Genomic DNA, 19,594 nt, shown 5'->3' on the forward strand with positions numbered 1-19,594 from the left:
CTGCAGTGATGTGTAATAACATGACAGTTCCTCAGCTCAGGGGTCCTTGTTTGATCGCAGTAACAGGAGTGGATTTGCTTTCCTTGTCTGTGGGTAAACAGCATGGACCCTAATTGATCAGAACGGACAATGTACTAAGGTCCTCTTTGATGTCCCCACTGTGTTAATCCATTTAGGAAGTCTGAATTTATGCTATATAGATATGTCAGCATACATATATATATGTGTGTATATATATGTGTGCATATATTTACGTATATATACACGCATATGTATAGTGTGTGTGTATGTGTGTGTATATAGAAAGAGACACACATATATATGTTTGTATATATGTATGCATATGTGTGTGTGTATAAAGATATACATACGGAAGGGAATACACACACAGACACACACACACACACAAACACATACACATAAATACCCTTCTGCATTAGCTGCCATGTTTTTTGCATAAACATTTCTATAAGTCTGGAAATCAGCCACTGTTTGTTCCATAAAATAAATATCTGGCATTCCTGTATCACCTGTTAGCCAAAGGATATCTGCGTACTTTGCAAATGTTCCCTAAACCAGACTCTTAATACCCACAAAATGAAGCTATAGGTTAGTTAGAGCCATTTTCATACATAAGGCTAGTGGAAGGAAATGAAAGCATGTGACTTAACTTGTGCCAGATGACTCAGTGCTCATCTTGGAAGAAGTATGCCAACTGTCAGGCACCTGTTCTAACTTTCATAAGAAATCTTCCCCAGTACTTAATTTACTGCTAAAGAAATGTTTTTATGGCTTTAATTTTCCTCTTAGTGATGTATAACCCTAGAGCTTAAGTGGAGGAAACAGATTTTTTTTCCTTCTTATTCATCATAAGCAGAATTGTTTAAATACTTCCGTAGAAAAACCTATGTGTGCTTTAATGTGAAAAGCCATCATGACTGTAGTCACTCGTCATGATATATTAGGATATAATTTGACCTCCAAATGCAAAGTTCAGTTTTCAAAGTGATGCATGAAATAGATTTGGGACAAGCTGTTGAGACTTCAAAATTTGGCCTCATTTTATGTTGCAATGAAATTTAAAAATCTGACATGTCCCTAAAACAAAAGTATGGAAAAAAACTGTGCATGAAAGAAAGCCTTTTGTTTTGCTCTGGACCTTTAAATTTTATGATATACTGTAATCTAATCATGAGCTTGGCTAAAAAAAATTGCAGCAAGAAGTTTTCTTTGAAATGGAAAATCAAAATGCTTTGTTCTGAGAGTTTCAAAATGAGWCATTTTGACCTTGCTGGGTGTTTTAACAGATTTTCTCCTAGGGCGGGGGAAAAAAAAAAAAAAACTTTAATGGAAATCAATGTGATCTGTGAAGCATTTTCATTTTACTGGAGTGTTATTTTTAGATAGAAATTTTCCTATCAACCAGTTTCCTGGCCACTTATTTCTCAACCAGGTATTATTAAGAAACCTACAGCTTGTGTTTTGAACAGAACCCTGCAGGTATTTCAAGACTGAAAGTTCCTTTATTTCGACTGTTTCCKTCACATACTTTCAGCATAATTGATCAGCCTTGCTACACTCTTCCTACTAATCTTGTACAACGCACAGATTATCGCTGGATCTGACTCCAATCTCCGATATTTTTTCTACTGTATTATTATCCCAGTGGTTTTAGCAGAGTAACTTACTGCTATCGGTTAACATATGTCAAACCAGGTCGTGGTTTATGAAACTTATGAAATGTCAAGATGCATTTTCTTACACACCATATTTAGTGGAACACCAAGAAAAACAGTTCTGTATATTGTCAATAATCTCTTCCAGGCTATTGTCCTTTATTGACACCTCTGGTTAGAGTTGTTAGTATCATATAAGTCAAAGCTAAATAAAATATATTGACTTTATTTTTCACTAACTTTACAGTTTTAGGTAATGAGCCATCATATCGTATAGAAGACTAGTAAATCAATACAAGCAAGACAATTTATTAAGTTGATAGAATATGCACATTAAAGTGCAATATAGTGTGATAAATCTGTTTATCTTACATGTTTGACTTTATGTTTCACTATGTTTGATGAAAGATACTTAATTTTCCCCATTTTCCATAGCTGTTTCTCCCATAACCGTGTTGTTTTCCTATCTGGAGATCTTAGAGGAATGAGGTTTGTAGGAGCTGGCTTATGTGGTTGTCATCCAACCCTCAAGAAAATTCTGTGTTCCCAGAACTGCTGCTGCTGATTGAATATGCTTTATTTGCTTAGGAAATCAGGCTAACCAGGAACATTATCTCCCTACAGAATGGCATCCACAAGTTGGCCACTATGGACTTTCATGTTCCTGAACTATGGCACGTTTTCCGATTTGCCAATAATTTTTTGCAGTCTGGCACAGGGATCTAGACATTATTTGCTATAGACAACTGAGTGAATTACTGAGGAGGGAGGCATTGTTTTATTTATTTATTTTTTGTAGCTGAAAAAAAAAGTAAATATATATGCATGTATAGGTGTRTATATGTGTGTGTGTCTATATATAGATATATACATATAGTTATAATACACACACACTATATATATGCACATATGCACGCACACATATGTGTGTCTATACATATACATATATACATTTATACACACACACACACAAACACACGCACACAAATGTTATTAGCTAACCCAAATCCAGAATTTTTCGTAGTTTTCCATGAAACAGTTTCATTAGAACTACTTCATTTTATAACATTAAGGTTCTTTTTTTCCTGTGGATTCCATGTCATTTCTGCCACAGGAACTGCTCTTAATATCCTGGGTGGGGAATCTGGTCCTCCCAGAGACTCTTCTGGAAGGTTCATGCTACAGAATTGACCAAACTGAGCATAGACAAGATGTCTGTAAGTAGTCGGTAGGAATTGTCCCTGCAGAGGCAGAAGTGGTCCCATAGACCAGTCCTCTGTAAATGGTTGAGATATTTAGGAGATGTTTTGTACATAGTTTAAGATATTCAGTAGCCATGGATGTGCTCCAGCATATGCTGGAGTTGTCATGTAGGACCACAGGCCAGCTGGATGCAGGAATTCAGCAGAGCAGTGGTTTGGGGAGTCTCACCTCATCCAGGTGAAGATAGCACTGGAAGGACTCTTGCAATGGAGACTCACGTCACCAAATGAACAGCAACCGACTGTCCTGTTCAGGAGATTGGATTCCCCATATGAGCATTACCCAAAGTTCCCAATGAATTAGTTTTTTTTTTTTTTTTAACCACACCCTCAGTCCATGAGTTTGTGCAACAATGGACAAAAATAACTGGCATAATATAATTCCTGGTTCCCTTCCTCTGTTTTTGCTTTTTTTTTTTCTTTCTTTTTCTTTAATTCTAAAAGGCAAGTAGCTCTCTTTGGTATTTGTGTTTCTACAAATATGAAAGRAAACACTTCTACTCATATGTTTCAGTCACATCCCTAACAACCAGAAATTGTTATCTTTTAATCCTGTTTTTTTTTTTCAGAAAATGATAAAGAGACGTAAGCAGTAATGTATCTCATGTTATAACTATCATTTCATTTGAAACCACCAGTTGAGATAAGGTCTTATGTCTTAGAAAATAGTCTCCCAAGAAAAGATGTAGAATTTCCTTGGTCAGTGGGTCTGAAGCTAAAACAATAGTTGTATGTTAGGCAAACAGCCCAGGCAGACAGACAAATGGGCAAACACTGGTTTCTCAAGAGACCGTATTCATCTTGAGATGTTGAGATTTTTTCATCTGTTCTAAGCAGATGTGACTCRCTGCTTATCTCTAGATCTTTACCAGAAATAGGCAAGATAGGCCAGTTCTGACTGCTAATGAAATACTGCTAGAGACTGCAAATCTTGCCTATTTAGTCTGGAATGGCATTTTAGTATCTTAAAATTCTTGACAAGTAATTTGAATTTGAATTATGAAACATTGCTTTGAATTAGATTAAATGTAAAGGGTCCAATTTACCAACTGTTAGCTCTATCGATGAACATTGCACACAGTTAACATAGCTGGTGAAATTACTTTAATACAAAAAAAATACAAGCAACTTACAGTATATAACAAAGCATAAAATCCARTTGATGTCTTTTGATATTAGATGGATCTGGTACACTAGAAATGATAGTCACAAATTGTTCTCTGTATTAGAATAATGAACTGGCATGAGCTTTATTTAATTATAATGTTTGCTTTCCTCAAGTCATTTTCCTATCTCTTATTATAAAGGAAAAGTACATTTATAAACTAATACACTCTAATTACAGGAGAAAACTGTTGACTCAAAAGAGTATTACACAGGACACCTATTCATTTAAATGGGTCATTTATTTAAATACATTCATCAGAGCTAATGTCAAGGATTTTCAGGGTTTTTTTGTAGACAATTTTGGCTGGGTAAACTAGTAGAAGAAGAACATCTTATGCATTTCTGTTCTAATTTCAYGGGTCATTTATTAGAAGGTAATTTATCTCTAGTATTATAAAGAAATGTGTCATTATTTGTAATATAATGGATGGAGTTACTTTAAATATAGCTGATACTGAAACTTGGTATCTAAATTCCACCCCAAGTAGCTATTTGAATTCCTGCCAAACTCAAATCTGCAGACCTCCTGTCAGCTTCAGAAAAGTCAGGCTTTTCTGTATCTGACCAAGTCATATAGAYCAGTAATGAAGTTCTGTGAATCTGTGAAGACTAAAGATCTTACTCATGATCCCTTTTATTTGCAAACAGGGGACAGAAGGACAGGGGATAATGATGATCCAGTGTCAGAATCTACCGTGTCAGAAAACAGTCAAATTGAATTGAAGCTTTTACATTTTCAAAATACTTGGCAATTGTTTTTATATACTATTTGACTAGCTTTTTCTTTATGCCATCATTGCTCAGTAAATGCATACATGATCCTGCATTATGCCTTACAAGCATACTGTAAGGGTTCCTTTTCAACAAAATGTGTACATTTAAGGTCTCACCTGATCTTTTAGGAAAATGAGTTCCTCTATTTCACCATTGAGAAGCTTGGAAATRGGAAGCATTTTACATCTACTTTCAGTACAATATAACCAGTTTGCTCTATCACTTCTAGTCTGGGGAACACAACAAAAGGTCGGTTTGCTATAGGAGATTASACAAGGTCCAACCTTATCATTCTTCTTGTCTTCAACTTTTCAAATCTAGCACTTACAGGACTRGTTGGATCTCCAAGGCTGGTACAACTTTGGCTTCCCCCGAGGTTGCTGGTTGTAGATTCACCTCTCTACTGGTAACTTGGTAAACATATAGAAGAACCTCATGGCAGAGTTCATCAGATCGGTGCTGGAAGAAAATCTTATTTAGCAACTGATGGGACAACTTTATTCTTTTTTCATCTGGGATGAACACAAGTCAGTCTTTCAAATATCACATGCCAAAAAAAMCCCAAAACAAAACCATAAATCGTTGCAGAGTCTGCATTTAGCAGTATTATCTGCATTTTTTTGTATTTTTTTTCTGCCTGCCTCTTTTTCCATCATCTCTTGGCTTTTCTGACCTGTTTTGCCYCTGATGCTGTTGGCACTATGCCATACTTTTCTCTGGTGTCAATATTAGTAGCTTCTGTGTCATCATCCACAACTACTATCCGAATAAATCTAGGTGGTAATTCTTGAAATGAGGACTTGTCAGACATTCATTTTCCCCAAAGTTTTCAGAAGTAGAAAGTTAAAAAGCCTGAGATACAGGCTACTATTACAGATAGAGRAGGTTTTGGAAAAGGAAATCAATGCAGATGCATTCTGCAACTAGCACAGCAAAAACTGCCTTTACAAATGAACTATTGGAATTCAAATAACAGTAGACCAAAGAAATGAACTATAAAGGTCATAAGATGCTTGGGCAAGGAGGCTAACACGTAATTTTGCATTGAATTTTATAAGTTCAGGGCAGCTCTCATGCTTTGAGCATGCTGGGATTGTCTGCTTCAGTGTGACATTTGTTTTAGCAGGAGTTGCATCTTAAACAGAAATAAGCTCTTTGGAATATAAAATATCTGTCTTCCTGATCCAAGAGACCTAGAGAGCTGAGCACTTTCTAGCTGTTTAATGGGTCATAGCTGGTGCTTTTTGTGACTGCTAGTTTTGTGGTGATATTTGTCCTCAGAATAGCATGTACTACGTTTGCTACTGAGCTCGATTTTGTTAACATTGTAGCCTGATTCCTTGTTTCAGGCCATAATCTAGGAAATAGTGGATGATCTAAATAAATGCACAGAAGAAAATGCAATCAAAATAGAGAATGTGAAAGGTTTTCACAATCTTCAGACCGTCCCAAAGGAGGACATTTCTTGATGTTTCTCGGCTTACTCAACAGTGACAGACAAGCTGATTTAGCTGCGGCAGATCATAATGACATCACCTGACAGATGTCTGCCCTGCTGGGGTCCCCAGCAGATAAGGACGCACAAACCTTAGCGCACATCCACCACATTAGCTTAAACTCTCCCTGAGGTGGGTTTAATAATCGCTGCGATGTCCTGCTCTGCATCCTGGGTGTCTGACAACCTTCAGCAGGAGACAGGAGCAGCCTTGTGAGGACAGTAATGCCTTAAAGTTTCTGAAGGACTCAAGATTTGGAACTTGACGACATCTTTTTCCACCGTGCTCGCTTTCCACCTTGACAAGATGATTTTTCAAACTAGGACAGATGTTCCCATTAAATAATGTGTTTTCAAAGGGAGTTGCCAGGGGCTGCATTAAGATGCTTCAGCTTAACGATATGGCCTCTTACTCATACACATCATGGCCTGGACTCTGCCTGTTCAGCACTGCCTTAAGTTACAAACTGTGCAGTGCTGTTCCTCCCACACAAGGGTATTCTCAAGGTATAATGCCTTATTTTGGAAGAGACATTCCTCCCAGAGAGCTGGGACAGGAAGAGAAAGGAGAATAGGAAGCAGTCCTTTCAGTCTTCTATTCACACACGTGCATTGTCCATATCTCAAAGTAATTTGAAGGAATCTTACACACTTTCCACAGGCTACTGAGGCTGCAGTTGTCCCTCCTGGCTGCTTTGATGGGCAAGATGAAATTTGACTTATATCTGGTGTGGTTGTACTCAGTGCTCCTAACTCTCTGTGTCTGCAATCCAAAAGCTTGCATTTATGCTTCCTTCAGAATCAGTGGAAATAAATAGCCACGATTCAATTGCTTGACATGCACCTTGTAATGAAAAGAATCATTCCCTAAAAATGTCTTTTTCTCTATCAGTTSTCCATCTCTCAGCGGAGCTGGAGGTGACTAGTTCAGAAATAGGTATCTGTGTTTCCTTAAGTCCCTCTCTCAGAGCCCAGTATTTTCTTACTGTTCTCAGCTCTTACTGAAGATATTTAACTGTCTTTCCCTTTTTTAGTTTTCTCTTCAGCTGGAAGATATAAAAATGGAACCCTTTCCTGTGAGAACTACCCCAAGTTCATTTTTCTTTCACTGAAGTGCCTAGTATTAGAAGATGATGCTCCATTAGGAAGGAAGCAGAAGAAACAGCTTGTGTAAACTCAGTTTCATTTTATGTATACAGAAAACCAAAAGTCTTGGTTCTGCAATTCTGGTCCTATGCTGTAAAAAAAAAAAAAAAAAAAAAAAAAAGCAATTATTCTGCTTTGTAATTTCGGAGCTAGATGCTGCAAGCATTTCTGGGCTCTGCTTGTCACAGCAAACAACGCACACCAGCATGCAAGTGGAAGCTATTTCTTCCTTACTGCAGTCCTGGAGACTACCTGAGAACAAGTCAGAGATACTCTAAGTTTCACAAGCTGAAATTGTTTCTGAGGGACATTAATCTAACATTACATTTGAGGAGTGCGCCATTTGTTAGATCAAAAAAATTTTTTTTTCTTTGGGGCTTAGAAACAACCTATTCCCCCATGCACTCTTGTTGTTCACRCATAGAATAACACAGTGATATCACTCCCAGAGATGTCTTCAGAATAAATAAATAAGTTTAAGTTGTCATTTAAACTCTTCAGGTGACAGATTAGTAGGGTAATGACTCCAGGTGCCTGCTGCTTTTGCAGGGCAATGTCTCTGAAACTAATTGGTCTGGGGTTTAATGTTAAAGGACTGTCAGAAATATCTGACCTTTTACGTAGATCTTTGGATTCATATTAATCTCATTGTGTCCTGAAATCTTGAGCATGTCTGTAGAGTTAATTGGCAGAGATGCTCAAACAAGGACACTGGGTAGGTAAATTCTTCTCATCCCTGTGTTTACAAAAGAGGAAGTGAAATTGAGATCCTTCATAACGAAGATAAACTTCAGCCTCTCAGAGGCAGGTGCTGAAAATGAGAGGTCTTGACAGCATCTTTGAAAACTATCTGCTCACTGAAGGCTGGAAATAACCCATATTAGTTTGACCAGTGAATGTATGGGTCAAGTGATTTTCCCAGTGTCGCACTGCAAGTCTGATCCATCATTAGGGACAGAACCTACCTCTTCTCCTGCCTACTAAGAACAGCCTTGGCTGCAGCAGTGACCATGCAGCTGTGGTCCTGAGACAGTTGAGCAAGACAAGCAGCAGAATTATAATCCTTCATAAGATCAGATTTTGGCCAGTTCAGGGATCTGCTTGGAAGGATCACATGGGAAACGGCCCTGCAGGGTAAATGGGACCCAGGAGAGCTGGCTAATCTCCCAGGATAGCCTCCTCAGAGCAAAAGAGTGGTCCATTATAATGTGCAGAAAGTCAAACAAGGACAGTGTTGATGAACACGGAGCACCTGGCTGAGCTCAAACGCTTAAAAGGAGGTACACAGAAGGTGGAAACAGTGACAGCCTCAGGAAGGTGGGATAGAAAGACATTCTCTAAGCATATAGGAAGGGAGTCAGGAAAGTCAAAGCTCACTTGGAATTGAAACTAGCAGAGGAGGTGAAGGGCAACATGAAAAGTTCCCATAAGTAAGTACCTCAGCAGCAAAAGGAAGGTTAAGGTGAGTGTGGGACCTGGTGACAAGCAACATGGAAAAGGCTGAAGTACTCAATGCCAGTTTTGTCTCAGTTTTCACTGGTAAGGCTTCTCCTCAGGCATAACAGGCCCCTGAGCCTCCTAGCAGAGTTTGTGGGAGTAAAGCAATACKCACAGTATAGGAGGATCAAGTTAGGGATCACTTAACCACTTGGACATATACAAGTCCGTGGGACCAAATGGGATGTATTCAGGGGTGCAGAGGGAGCTGGCTAATGTCTTTGCAAGGCCACTCTCTAACATCTTAGAAAGATCATGGCAATTGGAAGAGGTTGCTGATGACTGGGAAAAGGCCAGATGTCACACCCATCTTCGAGAAAGGGTCAAGAAGGAGGATCCAGGGAAWAACAAGTTGGTCAGCCTCACCTCAGTTCCCGGCAAGGTTATGGAGCAAATCMTCTTAGAAKTAATTTCTAAACCCATGAAGTACAAGAGTGTGATTGGGAGCAGCCAGCATGGGTTTATCAAGGGCAAATTGTGCCTGACCAACCTCATTGCTTTTTGTGATGAGGTGACCAGTGCTATGGATGACGGGAGAGCAGTGGATGCTGGTCATACCTTGACTTTAGCAGGGCCTTTGACACAGTATCTCATAGTGTCCTTATTGTAGAGCTGATGAGATATGGGCTGGATAAGTAGACAATAAGATGGGTAAAAAACTGTCTGGATTGCCGGGATCAAACAGTAGTGATCAGTGGTGCAAAGTCTAGCTCGTGCCCAAAAACTAGTGGCATCCCTCAGGCATCAGTAGTAGGACCAATACTGTTTAATGTCTTCATTAATGGCCTGGTAGATGGGCAGGTGTGCATTCTCAGCAAGTCTGCAGATGACACCAATCTGGGGGGAGTCGGCAATATGCTGGAGGGCAGGCGGTTATTCAGGGGAATCTCAACAGGCTGGAGAAATGAACCAATAGGAATCTTAYGAAGACCAACAAAAGCAAATGTAGTGTTGCATCTGGCATGGACTGACCCCGTGCGGCAGTGTAGGTTGGGGGCCAATTGTCTAGGAAGCAGCTTTGCAGAAAGGCACMTGAAGGTCCCGGTGAACAAGAAATTGAACATGAGCCAACGATATAGCCGTGCAGCAAAGAGGCCAACAGCATCCCGGGCTGCATTAGCAAGAGTATAGTCAGCAGGTTCAGGGAAGTGATCCTTCCCTTCTGTTCAGCACTTTTGAGACTGTATCCAGAGCGCTGTCCTGTTTTGGGCTCCACAGTAAAACATGGATATTGACATACTGGAGCGACTCCAGTAGTGGGATACCAAGATAGTCAGGGGCTGGAGCACAGGATGTATAAGGAAAACCTGAGAGAACTGGTTTTGTTCAGTCCACAGAAGAAAAGGTTCAGGGGTGACCTTTTTGCTGTCTGCAACTACCTATTCAGAGAATTCAGAGAAGATGGAGCCAGACTTTCCTTGGAGGCAACTGGCAATAGAATGAGAAGAAACAGACACAAGTTGGAAAGTGGGAAATTCTGACTTGATATAAAGAAAAAAAAAATACTATGGGGGTGGCCAAATACTGGAACAGCTTGCCCAGAAAGGTAGTGGAATCTACATCCTTGGAGGTGTTCAAGACTCAGTTGAACACAGACCTGAGCAACCTGACCTGATTAGACCTGCAATTGCGTAGGCAATTGGACTAGACTTCCAACCTAAATTATTCTAAGATTCTACAAGATTGACTAAATTWTGCTGCTAGCACATTATGTTCAGTAAGCTAAATGCTTAGAATTAGTTCTTTCTCCAGTCTACATCTGCCRCTATGTAAATCTTTTTGAAGTATACTCTCCTAAATACTGTGCTTCAGCAACTTGAATTACCTGATCTCTGACTAAGGGATTTTAATAATTCAGCTGAAATCAAATTTGAAAAGGCACCGTATGAGAAGTAGGCAAACACTAATGCAATTAAAACAGAGCTAATTGATAGATTTTTTGATGCCTTTAATTCACACATTTTCGAGCCCACCTTCAGTTGCATTTTTCTATTGCTTTTTATTTTTAGTTTCAAGCAACAGTTTATGTCAAGAAAGGCTGCAAATAGACCTGTTAAAATGTTGTCTTGTACARTAATACCATGATATAGTATTGATATGAAATATGAAATTATCTCATGTTTTTTCCTTCTACTTGTCAGTACAGCATTTAAATACCAGAGTAATTTTAACCTAAAAAATCATCAATGGTTTATATAATAGGACTTTTTTTTTTCATGACATTGTATATCAATCCCCTTCCAATTTGCTATTATTTCTAGCAGAATTTCTTTATGCTACCATTTTATTTCTTCCACCATGAGAATAGACAATAGATTTATGCTAAGGCTGAAGGCTTCTGAAGCCTTCCAAGCAGTAATGACTCACTCAATTACCATCAGCCATTTCTGTGTTGGTCTAGCTAGGCAGYCTGCTTTATATCTACTGCAGAACACTAGTGAACATCTTGTAGATCTGCACAAGAAAGCTGGGGAAAACACTCCAGCTGAAGCTAAGAGTCAGATAGTAAAGGCTAAGAGCCAAGTAGTACAGGCTCTAGAGGAGTCAAAGGGAGAATGGTACAGGACGTCCACTGGTATGTGGTTGGTGAGTCTTCACTGCTGCTCCTGGAGACGGATACCGTTTGGGACATTTGGCTCAACCTGTGGCAAACACTCAGTGTCCAAAAATGGGCTCAGTACCTAGCTGGAAATGTAGCAACCTTCATAAAAGTTGACCTCAGCCTATAGCAGGTATAAGAGAAGATGGGATTGCATTCTTAGCCCATCAGTGACCAGCAGTGGAGTAAGTTGCAAACTGATCATGCTGTTCCATAGTCACGCATCAGTGAGGGAGTCCTAATCTGGTGCCTTTGCTCAGCCCATACACCATAAAAATAAATAAATAAATAAATAAATAAATTCTCAGTTTTCCTAAGATTTCATAAAATTCAAGGACAGAGCAGTTGGTTGTTTCCTCACTTTTCTGTCTTCATAGCTCCTTCTCCTCCCTCCAAATCAGCAGCAGATAAATTCCTCCTGTGTGGGGCAACTAGAACCAGCTGTAATCCCTGATTGCAAGTGTTTACATGCATTTCTGAATCAGTGCATCACTTGCAGCAAGTAAAGGTGGTTAGCAGGTCTGTGGTTTGGCTAAAAGTTACCATCAAAATCTATGGTTTATGGAAAGACTTGGGAAATCTGAGCTGTTATTGATAGTTGTCATATCTTTGCATTTTTTGCACTTCTCCATGAAATCCGAGGAGATCTGCAATAGGGCCAAAGCACACAGTTTAAGGAAGTGTTTTATTTTAAGTCTGACCAGTGCAAATTTCAAGTATGAATAATTTCTGGAACAGGTGTTTTTTGACAGAATTGCAAATTTTTGATTTATGATGCCTCATGCATCATCTCATCTCATGCTCCGACTAAGGATAAAGGTGTTTTGGAAATGTTTGTATGAAATGTGCTATGGTCTGCCCAGTTGAATCTCATCCCACAAAAGAGCTACTAGTCCAGATTTTGCTCCTGGAGTACAGAATAGCTTACATTAGTAGATAGGAGGAGTGGGCCCCGCAACGTGTCAGACTATATGTTTTTGTAGGTACGGCAGTGTTCTTGGAACCTAATATTTTTTCTATGGTTTGGTGAAAATGTACATGTAGAATGAGAATATTTATAGGTCAAGCTAGTYAACTGCCTAGRAGGTAGGTCTAGRGATGTTTAAAATCTCTCTTTGGGGGCACTCACTTGATTAGAAGTTAGGCTGCCCACAAMTGGACTTYTGAAAAGCTTTGCAACAAAAKGAGAAYATGAATTTTAATCTCTGTATTTTTMTTTTCTTRCTACTTTTGTTATACAGGGTAGCTTTTATGTTCCTTCTGAAAACTGCATGCTGCATGCATACAAATGGCATAAGGACCTGTGTCTTCTSCTCTTGAATGCTCATAGAGGACTTCAGATGTACTACACCCTCATAATGAAGGAGATTCCTGATTTACCACAGCTGAAGTTGGGTAAGAGAACAAATATTTTAAATTTCTGAGTATAGTCCAGTGCTACATTTTCTATACACATTTTAGTACTGAAAATCTTAGGCTGTTTAGAGATTTTTTTCTCCCTGTTTTCTAATTCCTGTTTTTTTGGCACGCTGTGACAGAAGACTGCCTGCTCAGTCTGTCAGTCAACCTTTTTACCAACGGAAGGTGGCCTGACATGCAGAGGGGTAAAATTTTCTAATAAATGTCTCAAAATACTTKCCTCTGGACAATATTTGGAGTTTGTTGCTTTTCAAAGACTTGAGCTTCCAGTTTTGAATTCCCATGAGATAGAAAATTTTTCTCTTGAGCAAAAATTGTTTTAAAGTGAAAACAAAAATCTAAAGGGTAATATGAGTGCTACTGAAGCATACTCCTTCACTTATCTTTGGAAATGCATTTCTTCCTTGCCAATAGCATAATTACAACTTTTTATTTAGAAAATCATTCTGTTCTTCTTCCTAATTCAATTGTTTAATAGATTTTCTGGAAGAAAAAAAAAAAAAGCTTTCTGGATTTGCAGAACGGAGCTCTGTAATTTGTGTTTAGTCATGTTTGTAGTGACAGAGTGAGCTCCTGTGAAAATTAGGAGCACCCCTGAATAATTCTAGCTCTCYCGACTGTTTCTTTGAATTCGGGGAATGTGGATTACGCTTTAACATCTGTGTGTTTCTGTGTTTGTAGGTCCGCACATTTTTGAAGTTATCAGTTTGTTATGTTGCAGAGATAGTAATATTGGGAGAGCTGATTGTGTGGGCCAGCAGCTTAAAAAAGGGAGGAAAGAACATTTTCCTTTTTTGCTGTGTAGGTACTATTACCACTATCAAATGGAATGCATTATGCTGTACAGCCTTATGGGATGATAGCTCCTGTTTTCCACTCTATGTGTTGTTCCCTGCTATATATTTCTTTTCTAAAGAGCCTGTGACTTGTGGCATGGGGAGCGCACATATCATGTTACTCAACTGAGCCACGAGAAAAAAGCACAGCATTTTTGTTTGCAGCTTATGACCTGTCAAATAAAATCCAGCATGCAACAAAACTCATACTTCAGGCATCTTGGTTATCAGCCACATTTTTACATGATTTGTGTGTCACTCGGACAGGCTTACAGATTGGGAGATGGCGAGTTAAGTATGGCTGGTTGACCACAACTGGAAAACTGCCCCAGATATATGTATATTGCCTTTCTGAATACAAGTGACTTAGTTTTCAAACGACTGYTGATGCTGAAGCAGGCACTTCATTTGCAAATGTACTTGTAACGCATGCAGATTTGCTAAATGCAAATACCCTTTCTAACAGCTTGTGGAGAAAACTGCTTGCGTCGTTTTATTCACGTAAATTGTCTGAAAATCTGTTGAATGTTTGATTTAAGGCTAGTGCTCTGAGGCCTGATCCAAAGCCTAGCGGAGTGATGGGGTATGAAATTTATCCAATATGATGAATACCAAACAAGTATTTGCATCTTGATGGATACATCTTTACCTCTGAGACAGTTTCCCATATTGTCCTGATAGTCACTGGGGAGAAAGAGGCACATTTAGAACAATAAAATCCATTATCTGACAAGTAGTGCCATCGACCTTAGGGTGATATGAATTGCACCTTAAGCTGCACTTTTCTCTACTGACCAGGAGGAGAATGTAAATGACTTATTCAATTGTAGGCATCTATATTTGCTCAGATTAATCTCTTCATGGGCATCTAGTGATAGCTGAAATGAATCAAACACCATAAATCCCCACTGTGGACTTTCTTTTTTTACCTAGGCCCTTGATTAGTATATTAAAAATGTAATAGTCTAGTTGAGACATTAAGAGTGGAATTCATTGTTTCCCGAAGTTTACCTGTTGAGGACGAGTCTTTTCAAGGTGCTACCTATCTCAGTTTAGCCTCTCAGATTCCTTAGTACTGTTTAAGAAGAGTCATTTCTGGGAGGAGGGGGCTGTTTGTTCCGCTTTGCTTCTTTATGGGTATTATTAGAAAGTGTCACATTGTAAAATCCAGCTGCCAAAGTTTCAGGAGAGTTGATTTGTAGCCTCTCCTGCTTTATAGTCCGTGCTGCATTTAACGTGGAGCATCCTGCTGGATTCTCTCAGGACTATATCCAAGCAATGTTGTATGCCCCAGGGGTGAAGAGATACTTCACACTGCCCAGGGCAATACAGAGATGCTCGATCTAGTACCAGTCAGAGATATTTGGTGTATCTTACATGGCCCTGTGTAACAGCAAAGGGAGACTCATTTACTGTGCATTGTTTGCTCAAGCTTCGAAATAGTGAAACTATATTACATACAGATCTGGAGCTGGCTGTAAATAGCAATGGCTGACAGCAAACTAGTAGTAAGAGAGAGGATAGACAATGAGAGTTATGATCCCACATGTAGCACAGGATTTATATCAGATGGCTGTAGTCTAGAGCTGATCAAAGGTTTCCTGACCAGAGAGTCAGGTTCAGCCTCCTCTGAAGACCTCTTCAGACCCTGAGCTGGGTCAGACGCAAATGCAGGGCTACACTAGGAATGGCAAGCGTTGCCTCTTTAATTAAATGTTTAGGTAGAAACAAATTGCAGGGAGGAGGATGTTGCTCTGGAAGTTTTGGAATTTTGCGCTTTGTTTCCCAGGGTACCTCTCTATTATGAAGAAAAACATCTCTTCTGAGGTGYTGAGAACTCCCAAGTGAGCTGTTTCTTGTAACTGTGGTGATCAACTTCTGCCCTGGTTGTTTGAGGTTGAAAGACTAAATCCTGTCCTCTTTATCCTGGAAAGAGCCTTCCAGAACTTTTATAGGTTTGGTTGTCCAAGTCACAAGAGCAGAAGTTGTGCTTGAGGAAGGTGAGTTGTGAAGTGCCCAAATCTGAGCAGAATCTTGTCCATCAGGAAGCAATGTTAAATGATCTGTTTCTCACCTGAATGAACAGCAGAGCATTAACGATTCACATCTGCAGTTCTCAAGCCTGATCTTTTTTTTTTTTTTTTTGCAGAGGAGCTATCCGTGGAAGACACATTATCTCAACTTTGTACGGAGCTTCAGGTATTTCCTTCAACAGTTTCGGTTCATACATGTAATTTTCAAGGGCACTGACACAGCCCCGTTGTGTGTCAGAGCGGGGGGAATTCGGTGYCAGCAGAAAGTTTGCTGAATGTTTCTTTTCCTCAATTTCATATCATTTTGATTATTCACTTACATGATGTTTCTGTCACTTTTAACAAATCACCAGCTGTAATGCTTTAGCATCCTTCAGCGAGCCCAGCCCGGAGTATCAGAGAACACAGAAAAATTGATTTGGGGGTAGGTTGAAATTACAGTTCTTCGGCTGCCAGTTCTTCTGCYGACAGGAGGAAAGACCCTTTGGCAGGTTGTGCAGTCATATTTTTTCAGATAAAATTGCCTAAGTGTGGAGGGGAGATCTGGGAGAAAACAAGCAATTCTGGGCAAAGCAATGGCTGAATGATTACCTTGCACTTGCTTCTGCCGTGCTTGTTTCAAGTGACATGCAGGGAAGCGGTCAAGGGTGTCAGGAGGAAACACAGGCATCACTGAACATTAGGTGAAATGTTTTATCATCAGAGATTCAATAAATTTGATTTGTTCAGATTACCAGCAGGAAGACGGAGAGGGGACTTGATTATCATATGCAGGTATCTTCATATGAAGAAGATTCTTCAACACAGAGAAGAATGACCAGATAACAATAAAAGCCTAGAAGCTGAAGCCAAACCAAGCTGGAAGTAAATTTAAGCTACATTTTTGAATGGTGGGCTAATGGCTGTCACCCATGTCACCCAAATGTTTGAGAAGTGGTGAATTTCTTAATTTTAAGTCATAACTTGGATACTTTTCAAGGAATTAGATTTCAGCCAAATTTTATTTAGAGAAACATTAATTATTGGCCTCCGCTCTGCTGGATAACTAAAATTTAGAAGTCTTAAAGATACAGGAGGTCAGACAACATGATCTTGAGTCTCCTTAGGACTTATTCTCTATGAATCTGGAAAAGTTTGAATTGGCTTGGCAAACATCAGAAAATATCAGCATTGATTTCGCCATATTTCCCAATTGTCCAATTCCCATTCTCAAAAACAAACAAACTTCTTGACTTGTTTTGCATGACAGTATTAGTAAGGTCAGACTACCCYGACTGTTGTTTGAAAGGTCCAGCTCATGGGAACAGCGTAGCAGCAGAGAGGTGAATACAACAGCTTGAATGGCTGCTTCTCTGAGGTGTCATGAAAACTTAGCTAGGGTTTTCCCGTATGCCATCAAAAAGTTTGGCATTATCATCCTGGACTCATAACTGTCTACCTATCCAGGCATAATTTGATGATGAAGACTGTGAATTTGCGGAGACTCTAAGGACAYGAATGCTGATATCTAGTAAACTACCGGTGGGGTATAGGTGCAGTGTTAGTGCTGAGATCTTATGCACCTCCATATGGGGTACAAATGAATACTGGGAATGCTCTCCCAATATTTTGCCTCTAGGAATTTGTGAACTGAAACCATTTCTTTTCAGCTGTATGTAGGAAAAAATGGTCATTCATAGAGGAAGAAAATGTCATTAAAACCATAGAGAGAGAAGCCTGTGAGGTTAGTTTCCAATTACCACTGTATTGCAGGAGTCAGGTTCGATCTCAAAAATAAATAAAGCAAAASAAGAAAGGAAAGTGAGTTTTACCTCATCACACTTTGGTATTCAACTCAATGACACAGCGGAAACTCAAAGCAGGAGAAAATGGAAGGATAATTTTTTTTTTAATCGTGTGATTGATTTGTAAACAAACAGGCAAAAGTAACCTCTCCAAAGCACTTCTTGATTTGTTTTGCGTGATAGGATTGTTAAAACCAGACTACCCTGGCTGGTGTTTGAAAGGTCCAGCAACAGTGAACACCATGGCAGAAGGTTTGTGAATAGAATAGCTAGAATCATACTCTGTGACCATTTTAATTGCCTTGTGCTGGGCTTCATCCTGGGGAACTGAGTCCCTGGGATTTCAYCTGCATCTCTAGCTTGACAGGCTCGTCCTTCCCCCTTCGTCCTTCACCTCTTCTCCTTTTCCTTTCCCTAGGTTAAGAGCCAATAAACCAGAAAAATAGCCATCAKATTCCTAGTATGGTTTGCATTAATAAATTATCTTCTGCTTTGAAGATTTTAAAATAAAAGAAAATTTGCATTAAAATTGACATGGAGCATATAACATTGAGTCCAGCAAATGAAGCAGGGCCCTGATTCTGCAAAGAGAGATGTTTGGGCAGAATCCCCTGTCTACCAGCATCCATCTGATTTCTCCAGTACCAGAAGGTGTACTGGAGCTTGTGGCATTTTGGGCAAATTGTTGAATCAGAATATCACACAAACAATGTAAACTTTGTAAGAATATAYGTGTTTATTATACAAACATATTTGCTCTGTTTGTCTCTCTCTTACGCAGATAATTTGCTTTTAATCTTGACTTAGTTTGCAGTGTCACCAGTCTGGAATTACCTGCATAATAAGCTGTGCTGTTGCAGCTTTTGCTATTAAGCAGGCCTTCAGTATTTTCTGCCATTCTAGCCAAAAAGAGACTTGGCCCTGAAGGAACTGATAAGTGATTCCCTGTGACATCATTTCTGGAGTATTTCTAGGATTAGTACCTGTTTCATACAAAAAAAAAAGCAGGTGGAGTCCCTAGGAATAGATAAGGGCTCAGTTTTGTATTCTTTGTGCCAAGCCAGGGGAGGTAAAACGCAATGTCTGTCTGTTGTTGTTAAAGAAATAGTCAAACCAAGGCGGTCGGTATGCAGGGACTTTGCTGCTGGCCAGCGCTTCCAGCGGAGCAGAATTACTGCTGCGGGCCACAGGGCATGGAGGGCCCCAGCCCATCCGAGCACAGGACAGACGCACTGCCGGACTCTGGGATGTCTGTTTTCATCGTGTGTGGAGGACACAGGATCTTTTTTTTTTTTTTCCCATAATCACCCATCTGGTATCCTGGGAAGACTGTTTTTCTAGTCAGAAAGGAGATGATAAGCGATAGTTTATTATTTCAGAGTATCCAGCACCATCTGGTGGACGGTTTAGAATCAGCTCTCATGGATTTTTCCCTATTTACTTCCTCTGCAGTGAAGCAAGGATTGAGGCTGTTCCTGCTTCCTGCTCTATAGCCAAGACCCTATGCGCTAAAACACGTGGCCTTGAAAAGGCAAAAGTGAAAGGCTCACCTACTTGATTTGGGGTAAAAGAACTGAAAGTAGTAGTTTTAAGAATAACTCTAAATCAAGGGATTTTTTTTTTCCTGGTAAAGACTTAATCCAACATGATGGTTTTCTTTCATGATCATWCTTGATCTCAGAATATCCTTTCTCCCCTCCAGCTGTTGAGCAATCCAGAGAAGATAGCAGAACAGATAAGCAAGGACCTTGCCTGGCTTTGCTCCCACCTTTTGGCCCTGTGGACCCAGTTCCTGGAAGTGGCAACGCTCCATCCAGAAGTCACAGCTTATCTGACTCAGGAACATCACATGCTAAGGGTAATGTTAAGAAGTTAAGAGTGAGCTCAGTCATTTGCTGATAGAGAG

At 39.6% G+C, this 19,594-nt stretch overlaps 1 protein-coding gene across 1 annotated transcript in view; it reads left to right on the forward strand.

Moving 5' to 3' along the window:
* Positions 1-19,594, forward strand: part of FAM135B (family with sequence similarity 135 member B) — a 138,392-nt gene that overhangs the window by 98,822 nt on the left and 19,976 nt on the right. The window contains exons 7-9 of the mRNA XM_026079884.1: positions 12,858-13,011; positions 16,021-16,070; positions 19,391-19,546. Of these exons, the coding sequence (XP_025935669.1) occupies positions 12,858-13,011; positions 16,021-16,070; positions 19,391-19,546 (360 nt within the window). The remainder of the gene's footprint in view (positions 1-12,857; positions 13,012-16,020; positions 16,071-19,390; positions 19,547-19,594) is intronic.

The sequence above is a fragment of the Apteryx rowi genome, unplaced genomic scaffold, assembly GCF_003343035.1.
Source record: "Apteryx rowi isolate R43461 unplaced genomic scaffold, aptRow1 scaffold_500, whole genome shotgun sequence".
Taxonomy (NCBI): domain Eukaryota; kingdom Metazoa; phylum Chordata; class Aves; order Apterygiformes; family Apterygidae; genus Apteryx; species Apteryx rowi.